We start from the raw sequence: 12707 nt of genomic DNA, 5'->3' as shown, positions 1-12707 counted from the left end.
TAAAACATTTGCCTCACAGGGTTATTTATTAAGAGGATCATAGAAAGTGATGTATGTAAAGTACTTTGCAGATTGTAAACAGCTAGGGATAGGGATCTTTGATTTCTTTGGCAAAGGGAACATCCTGGAGAGAAAATTGTGTCATAGATGCAGATCTGCACCTTCTTTGCAATTTATTATAGTCTTAGATCATAAGCTCTTTGAGGGTACAATTTCTTGTCATTTTTTTCCTTTTTCTTTTTTTTCTTGTCATTTTGTAATCTGTATACCTAGCATAATACATTGTATCTTTTTTTTAAATATATAAAAACAAGATTTAAGAATAATTGTTTAAGAAAAATTCTGAGGTATTGCAGAATGTTGAATGTTAGTGACTGACACATGGTGAAATTCAGGTAGTTTCCAGTCAGGGTTTTCTAGAAGAGTTTCTGAAGGGTGAAAGTGTAGATCTTCAAAAGAGCAAAGGAAATGAAGAAGCATGGAATGTGTGAGTAGGTTGCAACCTACTTAGCAACCAAAAGTTGATATAAAGCAGGTCATCAGTGAGACCAAGTGGAGGATAGGATACTGGTCACATAATAAAAGTGCTATGCTACATCCTGGGATTTGTTAGGATAGGATTTTGGATAAGGGAAACGCAAGAGGAAAAAAACATATAAAAATCTATTGTTTTGGAAGGGAAAGGAATAAGGGTTTAGGGATTTACTTATGCTTATTCTTATTTAAAACACTAACTAACTATGCTAACTAGGTTACTAAACTAAAAGAAATTAACAAAATACCCAAATATTACAGCAGGGGTCCAAAACCAGTTAGAGCCAGGATCTAGATGTCCAAGCAAGTCTTGATGTCCAAGTGAGACTGAATGCTGCCAACAGCTAGATACAGGAACCCTTCCTCATTTCAACACAGGGAAAATCCGCTTCAGATCTCTCTTCAGACCTTCCTCTTGACTTCCTCAGGAGACCAGAAGAAAAGTCCATTGGGACAAGATGGAGTCTTCCCAGAACCTCCCACTCAGGCTCCCATATGACCTTTGGTCACATGCTACTGTCAATCATACCTAGGCTTGCACTTTTCAGTTTTTGCATAGTTTTACAAATTGCAAACCTTTTCATCCTTTATCACAGAATACAAAGAGAGAAAGGGCAGTATCTTTGTTCTCATAGTGTTTTACAAATGAAGAAATCATGTCCTGTAATCCTACACTTTCCCAATACTGTGGTTTATTTTTTTTTCCAATTTTAAAATCACCTTTTCTGACTTTTCAATTTGAAATGAACTCTCCTTCCTTTGGGCACTTAAAGACTGAGAGTACAATTCAAATGACAAATGAACTATGTACTTGTAATTTAGTAAGTTTTCTATAGCATACTGAATTATTCTTTAAATATTTTGTTACTTAACTTACAATGTGTTTATATTATTTATGTTACTAATAGTCAATGTCTTTGAAAAAATATTCTTTTGTTTACACATTTGAGGGAGTCCTTTATTATTTTTCTTTTAGTAGTTATGGAGATACTGTTAGAAGAGAACTTTTATGTGATATTTTGCTGTATTGACTCAAATGTTTTCATATAGTCAACAGTAATCATTTTGGAATCTTGAATTTTCTACACATTTCATTCAATTTTGTGACATCATTGGAGAAAGCCCATGTGTTCCCTTCCTTAAGAATGTTCCCAGGGTTATTGGATTAGTCTTATTAAATTTTTATAGAGATAAGAAAGTAGGGATATAGATTAGTAAGCATAGACATTTTCTCCCCTGTTATGGTAATGTTTGTCATTCCACCCTCCCTCCAGCACATGTTTGGTATAGTTCCCCTTTTCACATATCTTGAGGAATAGGACTCAACAATCTCAAAATTGTCACTTCCAGCAGGACTTGAATGTAGTTATAGTTAGCTTGGTGCAGTTTCCTCTTCCCGTTCTTTTCCCTTTCTTTTTCTCCTACCTTCCTTTTAGCCTTCCTTCTTTCCTTTTCTACTTCCTCATTCAGCATTTAGGGGATTTGGTGATGTTAAAGCCCATATGTTATGGTTGTACTGTCATTAATGGGGGGGAAAAAAACATGGTAGCAACTTTTACAAATATTTTCCTTTTTTTTTCCTGTTTAATTTTCGACTTTATACATACCCAAAATAATTTTATTTAGTTGGCTCTTTCCCCTAGTTTTTTGCCAACTTGTTTTTCCTTTCACTGTTTCTCATTTTATGAAGTAACAATCTTCAACTGTCCTTCACAAAATTTCACAAATGAATTTATGTTCTAAATCAGTCTTGTCCTTGGTTTATGTAGCTTTTCTGTTTGGCAAGAAGATGAAATGTTTGCTGACTGAGATGGTTTCTAGACTCTTGATATCTTCCTCTTGGCCATTGATTTAGATTGGTTTTATATTCCTTACCTAATGGTGATAGCTCATGTCAGTATGCTTTTAACATTTCTCATTTTAAAGCCTCAACAGTTTGTTTTAATAGATCAGGTTGGAGTTGTTTTAATTGTATATCACAATTGTGTGATACATTTTTAAAATTTTTATATTTTGGAATTTATTTTTACCTTTGCTCTTATAAGTCCAGAGTGTGTTGATATATTAGTGACTTATTCTGAAATGACTCACGGTATTAATCAGTCATTTCCTATTTTAAAATAAGTTTTATTTTTCTGATAATGGTATTCGGTATTGTTCATATCCAGTCATTTATTCATTTTTAATGTTTTTATTTTCCCAGTTATGTGTAATAACATGTATTTTCTGAAATTATAAGTTCTAAATTATCTCCCTTTCTTCTCTTCCCCCTTTATGAGATAATAAGCAATTTGATTTGTGTTATACCTGTATGATCATATAAAACATGTTTTCATATTGATCATATTATGAGAGAATACTTATGTAAAACTAAAACCCCAAAGTAAAAACACAGACAAATGAAATAAAGTAAAAATAGTATGCTTCTATATGCATTCAGATTCCATCAGTTCTTTCTCTGTAGGTGGATAACATTTTTTGTTATAAGTCCCCAGCTTTCTTCTTAAAGCAGTCATGACCTACAAGTATAACTTATATATAAATCTATGAGGTTTTGGTTTCTCACTCTTATTAATAGTGAACTGCATTTTCCATCACTTTTTTTTGCCATCTTCTCTTTTACCTGCCTTTGCATTGAAGTCACCAAGTGATAGAATATTTATTTATTTAGCTGTCTGTCTGGAAGCACTAGCCCAAATCTAGTAAGATGATATTTAATAGGGGCATATATAAGGCTAACAATTGAGTTTCTAGATGAGTGTCTCAGAGCTCAGATGTAGGGCTATGGTTAGAAGATAGTTTATAAAATATTTAGAAAGTTTTGGAAGATTAAAAGTTCAGTATGGGTCAGCATTATCATGGAATAGCCAAAAAAAAGTTAATGTGCTCATGATTAATATAGACCTTTAGGATAAGGAAGTGATAGTCCTATTGGACTGCACTAATCAGACCACATTTAGAGTATTGACTTTTCTCAGTGAGGCACTTTGAGGACATTGATAGGGAGAAAATATTCAGAAGAGAGTGACAAAGATGGGGAAGTGCCTTGAGTCCATGTCATAGGAGAATTGGTTGAAAGAATTAGGAAGGTTTAGCCCAGATAGTCGAAGAATCTAGGGATACATGCTAGTAGATATCTTTAAGTATTTGAAGTCTATGTCATGGCACTCTTCTTTTTTCTTTCATTACTCTAACTTGATCCTCTTCTTCTTGTGGTTCCCATGATCATTTTTTGCAGATAACTTCCAGAATTCTGTATCTGGTCCTAGTTTCCCTAACTCCAATCTGGATGTTTCTAACTGAGTGTTCCTTTGGCATCTCAAATTTTCTATCTAAAACAGATTCCTTCCTCCTACCTTATTCACCTCTCTTATAGTCTTTCCTATTACTGTCAAGGGTAGTATCACCTTTCTAGTCATCTAGGCTTACAAACTTGATGTCTTCCTCATTTCCTCAATTTGACTCATCCCCCTTATCTGATAGTTGCATATTTTGCCTTTTTTAAGTCTAGTTTCTCTCATATATTCCTTTCACATAGCCAGCAGCCCCATTTCCTCTTGTGTATTGGCTCCAAAGCAGAAGAGTGGTAAGGGCTAGGCAATGGGGGTCAAGTGACTTGCCCAGGGTCACACAGCTGGGAAGTGTCTGAGGCCAGATTTGAACCTAGGACCTCCCGTCTCTAGGCCTGGCTCTCAATCCACTTCTTCCTCAGGTTTCTTGCCTCTTCATCTGTCCTCTCCACAGCCACCAAAGTGATATTCCTCAAGTGAAGATCTGACCATGTCACTCTGACTCTCAGCAATAAACCCCTCTATCAGACTTTCAGGCTTTTTAATAAGTTGGCACTTTCTTAAATTTCCATTCTTTTTATCCAATATTCCCTAATCATCTGGATGAACTTGTTTCTCAGATAAGACTTTCTCTAAGATTTTTTGATCTTCATACCTTCGTACTGGTTGTCTGTTATTCCTTGAATGCTTTTTCTTTACCTGTTGGAGTCATAATTACTGTTCTTTCTTTCTTTCATTGTATTCCCAGAATTTTGCACATTGTCTAGCACAAAGGCTTATTGATTTCATTTGATTTGTTGGCTTGGATCTCTGTTTTCTTCAAAACACAGTTCAGGTTCCATTTTCTATATAATTACCTCAGCTACTAATACCCTTTCTCCCAAATGCAGTGTAAGATACTTGAAGTCAAGGGTTGTTTCATTTATGTCCTTGTGTCTTTAATGGCTGGCACAAACTTATGATTGATTCATTTAGTAAATGACTGGCAGATATAAAATTTGATATCACTACTATGGAATAATGATTGATGTGACATGACTTCTGCCCATCCACAGACTTTGTGAGAATAATTTATGCCTGCAAGAAGCAATGTAATAGATTGTAAACAATGCTGGATTTGTGATCAGAGGCCCTGTAGTCAAATCATGGTTCTGTCATATATTACCTACGTTTCCTATGATTATTCACTTTGGGTTTTTCGGACCTCGGGTTCCTTTCCTTTAAAATAAGAGAATTGAGTTAGAGAGCCTTTAAAACCTTTAAAGACTAAGAGCTCTAGATACAAGATTATAATATTCTTACTGAAAATGTAAGACAACAAATGGGATTTGAAAGTTGCGGCAGAGATAACTTTATTCTCCGGTACTCTTGATTATTATTCCCAAGTATGTTTATGTATTGTATGTGTTACTGCCATGTAGAGATTTCTTATAGATGGTGAAGTTCTGCTATTTATGGATAACATTGTACTGATTACAGTTTGGCAGAAGCCATCCACAGGCATTCAGAAATGTTCAGGTTATCAATCTGCATTGGAAAATCAAAACAGGAAGAAATATTTAATATCCAGACTATACCTATCCGGATAGACAGACGTTTGGATTGGCACATATATCTTGGACAAACCCTACAGATGGACAGTGACCTTGAAACAGTAGTAAGAAGGAGGAAAGGAGCAAGTGGATTAAGTTTAGAAAAGAGCAGTACTTTTAGTTACCCTATGTTTTCCCTTGAAACAAAATAAAACTTAACTATGTATGTGAATAATTCGATTTCAATTTAAAATTTGTAATCTTTAGCATGATCCAATATTTAGTGTTGTTTTATGTCTGCAAGTTATCCCTAAGGAATACAATTTATGAATTAGACAAAGGGCAATGGAGAGATGCATGTTGTTATTATTCAGTTCATTTGTGTCTGACTCTGCATGATCCCATGGACTTGTGGGGTTTTCTTGGCAAAGATCTTGAAGTGGTTTTCCTTTTCCTTTTACATTATGTCCATATTTTACAGATGAGGTATTGAAGCAAATAGGGGTTAAATGACTTGGCCAGAGTCACACCAATGATAAATATCTGAGGTTGGGTTTGAATAAGGTTAGATCTTCCTGATTCCAAGCCTGGTATATATAGTATTGACATCACCACCTAGCTGCCTGTAGAGATGCATAGTTGGCATAGAGGGCAGTCAACTAAAGTAATGACCTAGCTCAAGAAGAACATAAAAGATCTGAAAGAAATATGTGATGGAAAAGAAAAGTGGGTGGGTGTAAGAAATAACAAGACAGTTTTTACTCTGTACCCAATTATATTGCGAACCAGAAGAAAATCCCCTAGCACACTAGGTTGAACTTTGAAGAATTCTTGAATGTCATGAACAAAAATGAGTTGCATTGAATGAATAGGATGGGATGTATTATAGTCTACACTATTGCAGGACCCATTGTAAGAGGGCATAGTTTATTTGTAGACAAAGGAGAAAAAGGCAATTGTTATAGTGAAAATCACCTTCACACAATGAAGAGGGAGAAATTGAAGATGCTGGAGATTGGGAGGACTGAAGTTAGGCTGCAAGAGATTGGTATGAGCTGTTACAATTAAATTAATATATCTACCCAGTTAATAATTTTATAAAGTTTATTAATAGTAAAGTTAGATCAGGACTGTTAATCTCTTTCTTTAAATCATCTGACCACATATTCCCTAATCTGCCAGTCCCTTCCTCTACCCTGTTACCTGTCTGCTTTCTCCCTGAGCTCATCATCAAAAGACTCAAAAAGGACCTGCCCCTCTCTTTTATTGATGTTCGCAGACACTGTGCTGGCATTTTAAGAATGTTGACGTACAGGTCAACAACCCAGGGAGGGGGACTGAATGAACTTACCTGACACAGGGGGCATGGGCAACTTTTAAAGATGTGAAAGAAGGTAGAAAAAATTTGTATGCAGAGACTAATATTCAGAAATGATGAAGTTAGATGTAAGAGCTAGTGTATGATGATTTAGTTAAATGGGATCTTAGTTCATCTTCCAGTAGTAAAGAACACTGTTGGAACTAAAGATTTAAGGAGAGTAGAAATTATAAAATTGCTTTGGAAAAAAAGTGTGTTTTCTAATTCTGACTTTTCTGTAATTTAAGGTGTTTTTATACTTCAGTGTATATAACTTGTATATATATATATATATATATATATATATATATATATATATATATATATATATTCATTAACTCTAAAGTCCTGAAATGGGGTAGAATCAGCACATAAAATTGTTTATTGCTATAATGCTATATTGGGTACAGCAAAGTTGAGCTACAAGTATAACCAGGGAAGGCAGTTTTGTGATTTAAAGGAAATCAGAAAGGTTTCTTTTCCTCTCATCAAAATTTAAACAAATAGAATAACTTTAGATTTTACTTGTTGATTCAAGTTGGAAGCAATTTCTCCCTTCTTTGATCTCATAGAAATATATGTGTGTATATATACATAGGTTATAAATACACACATAGACATACATTAACATATTAATATAACATGTCTTCATATTGCATAATTTGCCCCATGTTTTAAAAAAAATCTTTTTTTTAAACCCTTACCTTCCATCTAAGAATCAGTACTATATATTGGTTCTAAGGCAGAAGTGTGGTAAGAGCTAGGTAATAGGGGTTAAATGACTTGCCCAGAGTCACACAGCTAGGAAGTGTCTGAGGTCGATAACAAATCTTCTATAGAGCATCCACCCAGTATGCTGGAGTCCTTTTGGTTTACTTTATCTGTTTATTCGTTCATTCATTTATTAATTTCTGATGCTTTTAATAGCTTGTAGGACCAAGTTACAGTTTGTTCATCTCTTAATTCATTGTTGGTATGTGGCTAGCCCTGTTTTCTGATCATACGTGTCCTTGATGCTGTCTTTTATGCATACTCCTTCTGAGCATTTGGACAACATGCATTTTGCCCAGAATCTGCCATATAATGAGAGACAGCCTGATGACTTAGTCCATCAACTTGTGTTTTTCAGATGGGCATCCCAGATGTAGTAAGCTGGGCCCAGAATCCAATAGGAGCAAGAGATCCAGCTGGCTTTCATTTACCAAAATTATACAGTCCACTTTTAATACTAACATTCCTTTTTAAAAAACTCTTTTTATGAACACATTAGATTTGGTAACCAACAAAAATAAACAGGACATAATGGAAAATGACCTTATATAAACCCATAAGCTCCAAGTTTTTTACAATTTTTGAGCCCTAATATTTTCCCAGTGATACTATTATGAGCTCTAAATCATGGAACATCAAAATCTCAGAAGAATCAAAATTGCAGATGATCCAAAGGGCAATAGAAAGAATGTGTAAGTAGGCTGTAGAAAACTGGCAGTTAGGTGTTTATTATGTTTTAAATATTGTTGGCATATCCCTCACCATTATATTTAAACTATTTTAGGACAAGGAATATGTCTTATTTATCTTCTATTTCTTCTTCTATATAGTTAATTTCACCAGTATCCTTAAGTACCTTAAATAAGTGTTTATTAAATAATTCTCTAGAGTTGTCACACACATACAAATATAGGCATTCCTGAGAGGAAATATATTTAGTCCTGCATATTTGAATGAGTAAGTTTATTTGACTCTTTCCTTGATTACTGAAAATATAGGGCTACTTATATTTTAGGCCTTTTAAGGAGATGAGAGAAAGATGATAATGAAAGGTGGGCAGGATGGGGAGCAGTTGAAAGTTATAGTGGGACAGAAAAGAAAGTGCTTCACAATTTTCCCAAAGGATCACTCCCAGTTTCTAGCAAATTTGACAGGGCAGCAATTTTCCTCTTTAAATAGAATAAAACTAGTAGGAAGCACATTTTTGTACACCTACAACTTTAAAAGGGGGGAAAGTAGTATTTTTTCAAAAATTTAAATGATATTCCAAATTTAGAATTTAACTAAAACACCCATCTTAAGGGAAAACAATATTATTAAAAGAAAATAGGCTGTCTTATTAGATGTAAACCCATAAATATTTTGATGACTAAATAATCTCCATGTTTCTAATATTCATTTTCTCTTGTTTTCAGAAGTGAAGAAATTAATTGAAGTAAAATGGAAGCCACAGTAATATTACCCATTCTGAAGAAAAAACTAGCCTTCCTTTCTGGTATGTTTTTTTTTTCTCCTTTCAATCAGGTGTTTTATAGCTGTTTTCTGCTTTTGACTCAGAGGTTGCTGTTTGGACTCTACTTCTCTGACTAGTTTGATGTAAATGTAGTTTGGTTTTGCATAAGAACGTTTTTCAGAGGTATCTATAAGATAGTTTTTAATCTGAATGAATATCAGTGGAAGCCAAACCTGTCATTTCTGGTAGTTGGCAGGCCAGTTTTTTTTTTTTTATGCTAGTTAATAATTTGATTAAAATGACCCCCCACAAGGGCAGGTGTCTTGATGTTTTACTTCTTTTAGAAAAAATAGTAATCAATGCAGGGCAAGAATAATTGCTAAAGTTGGCATTTAAGTAATTGCTTTTTTGATATAATAGTCTTAATAATTTTTGTCCTCTAATTTTCAGTAGAGGAAATTTGAACCCACAGGAGTTATAAAGCATTAATTACAGTATTTTAATTTAAAGTGTTAGGATATGAGTCTGATTAGTTGACTCATTAGTTGAATGCTATTCCTTACAAGAAAGTCTACCTAAACTCTTAAGAAAGGGTATATACTATTATTTGGGAAATAAAAATGGCATATTAATATAGCTTGATAACAGTGTCACAGGAGCTTAGTGTTTCCTGCTGTGAATCCTTTGAAAGTTGTGCAGTTCATACATTTGCTGTTTTTTTTTTTTTAATTCACTCTGGGAAACCCATTAAAGTTATCTCTGTATTATCGGGCATTGAAGAAATTGGCAGACTTTGCTTAAAGGAAATGAATACTACTTTGACATTCATGTTAGTAATGAATTTCTTTCACATACTCCCATATATGACTATATTTTAGATTCTGTGGATAAAATAGCATAAAGGAAATAGCCCTGCCTTCATGGAGTTTACATTCTGCATACTCTAGAGAATGATAACATGTTCCCATTTAAGCATATATAACTTTTATGAAGTTATATCAATAACTTCAGATATCATTGAAAAACCTCATGTATGAGGCAGCATTTGAATTAAGTTGTGAAGAAAACTGAAGATTTAAAACATGAAAGTGACAAGGGGATGCATTCCAGGCATGGAGTATAGCATGGGCAAAAATGTGAATGCAAGTTGAAATATCATAAGAAGAATATCCAGACGCCCTAGTTTTGATAGAGCAAAGAGTAATGTGTAAGGCAAGAAAGGTAGGTCAGAGCTAGGTTGGAAAAGTCTTTAAATGTTAACCAGCAGAGTTCATCTTTTACTTTTAGAGGTTATAAGGAGCTATTAGAATTTATTGACCAAGAGAATGACATAGCTAGTTTTGAGTTTTGGGTATATGATATAACCTTGGCAGCTGTGGGAAGAATATATTACAGAGGGATAGAAAATAAAAAGAAGAATAAGGGAGGTGATTGCAAGTTTTTTGTGGAGGTGATGAGTTCATGAATCAAGATGGCAGCCAATGAATTGCATAAGAAATATTACAGAGACAGATGTGACAAGAGTTGGCAAGTAATTAGCTTTGTAATATGAAGGAGAATGTGAAGTTCAGGATAATTATGAACTTGCAAACATGAATAAAAGGATGATAATACAATAGAAATTAAAAGGAAGGATGGATTTTGGAGAAAAGATAGTGAATGTTTTTTTACACCTATTAAATTTTTAATAGGAAATCCGCTGTGAAATGTGAAAAACATAGTTGATAATTTGAACGTGGGTGCAAGATATGAGGGCTGGGCATAGATATAGGAATCACATTCAAATAGTGATAATTGAAGCCAAGAGAACTGAAAGAATGAAAGAGAATGTATTCATAGAAAAAAGTAACTCAGATCTCCTAGGCGAATAATGTCTCTTAATGGACAGTATGAGCATTTACTAAATTAACAATGCTTCTCTACATCCTTTTTTCTTTTTTAGGGGACTGATCCCCATGCTTCTTCCTTTTTCTCTGATTCTTCTCATCTTTATTTGAGTTAAATTATACATTAGTCTTATGGGTATTAAAAATGATTAAATTGATAAATATATTTAGGAGCTGTTCTTTATTTTTAAGAAAAACCTTAATAAAATAGAAAAATAATTAATTACTCTGGTTTTAAATGAGAAATAGCAAATTGTTCCTATTCTGTTTTTATAAAATTCTTTGTAACTGGAGGAAATAGAAGAAATGATCAGAAACTGTTTTGACCTATTATTTACTGAAAAAATTGATAACTTCAAATAGTTGAAAATTTAGAAGATGTAAAATACCTAGATTAACGAAAGAAAAAATCCTTCCTTCCTTCCTCCCTCTTTCCCTCCCTCTCTCCCTCCCTCCTTCCCTCCCTTACCTTCTGTATTAGAAACAATACTAAATATCTGCTATAAGGCAGAATAGCAGATAAGAGCTAGACAATTGAGATTAAGTGACTTGCCCAGGGTCACAAAGCTAGGAAGTGTCTGAGGTCAAATTTGAACCCAGGACTTTCCATATGCAAACCTGGTTGTCTATTCAGGGTGACCTAGCTGCCCCAGAAAATAGGCTTTTAAAATAACCCAGTCTTAGAAAAAAGAAATTGAAAAGACATAGGTGCACTCCTGAAGGAAAAAAACAAAACAAACAACAACACTTCATGGTCAGATGGATTTATAAGTGAATTCTAGCAAACATTCAAAGAACAATTAATTCCACTCTTCTTGAAGGCACTCTTCCTCTAATTGAAATAAGATCTTGACACCTAAACCAGGGAGAGATAAATCAGAGAAAGAAACTACACGTCAGTATACCCAGGGAACCTCCATACAAAAATTTTAAGTATTAATAGGTAGATTGCAAAGGCATATTAGAAATATTATATTATTTGATTGAATTTTTACCAGTAATGCACAGATAGTTAAACAAAAGAAAGTATACAAATATAACAAGTCATATTAATAATACAAATTATAAAATTCACACAATTGTATCAATAGATGCTAGAAAAGTTTTTTACAAAATCCAACATCTGTTCCTATTATAAATACTAAAACACAAAGGACTAGATGAATCTTTCCTTAATATGGCAAATGACATTTATCTAAATCTAAAGGCAAACATTACATATAAGAGAAAAGGTAAAATGTCTTTCTAATAAGATTAGGAGAAAATCAAAAATCAAGGCAGTTTAGTGGCTCAGTGGATTGAGAGCCAAGCCTTGAGACAAGAGGTCCTGTGTTCAGATCTAATCTCTTACACTTTCTGGTGGTGTGACCTTGGGCAAATCATTCCCATTGCCTAACCCTTTTCTCTCTTCTACCTTGGAACCAACACAAGGTATTGATTCTAAGATGAAAAGGAAGGGTTTTATATATATATATATATATATAAATAAAACAAAAAACAAACTATATGTATATCTATATATCTATATCTATATGTATATATAGTTTGTTTTTTGTTTTAAAGAGTGCCTGTTGTTATTTAATGTAGTGCTAGAATTGCTAGTTAGTAAGAATTGCAAAAATAAGTTTGCAAGCTATAAAATGAAATATTTAGATTGAAAAACTGTTCCAATATAGTTTCAAAACTTTTCAAAACTGTTTAACTTGCCAATCAGGTTCAAACTGTTAGGATACTTTGGATAGAGGTAATCAAAAGTATCCTCAATGATGAAGTGAAGCTCAAATGTGAACTTCCCTTCAGGGGCAGGCACAAGGATACTAAAGAGACTCTTATTATAAACATAAAATGTTTATTGCACTATATAACCATAAATAAAGGATTTTC

The 12707-nt window shown here is 33.6% G+C and overlaps 1 protein-coding gene across 6 annotated transcripts in view; it reads left to right on the top strand.

Moving 5' to 3' along the window:
• Positions 1–12707, top strand: part of SESTD1 (SEC14 and spectrin domain containing 1) — a 143452-nt gene that overhangs the window by 43204 nt on the left and 87541 nt on the right. For all 6 annotated transcript variants that reach the window (XM_001377461.5, XM_007494451.3, XM_007494452.3 and 3 more), the window contains one exon: positions 8900–8979. In XM_001377461.5, coding sequence (XP_001377498.3) covers positions 8925–8979 — 55 coding nt within the window. In that variant the 5' untranslated portion in view covers positions 8900–8924. The remainder of the gene's footprint in view (positions 1–8899; positions 8980–12707) is intronic.

The sequence above is a fragment of the Monodelphis domestica genome, chromosome 4 (assembly GCF_027887165.1).
Source record: "Monodelphis domestica isolate mMonDom1 chromosome 4, mMonDom1.pri, whole genome shotgun sequence".
In the NCBI taxonomy this organism is placed as follows: domain Eukaryota; kingdom Metazoa; phylum Chordata; class Mammalia; order Didelphimorphia; family Didelphidae; genus Monodelphis; species Monodelphis domestica.
Note: the sequence above shows the minus strand (reverse complement) of the source record. Positions and strands in the feature narration are given on the sequence as shown.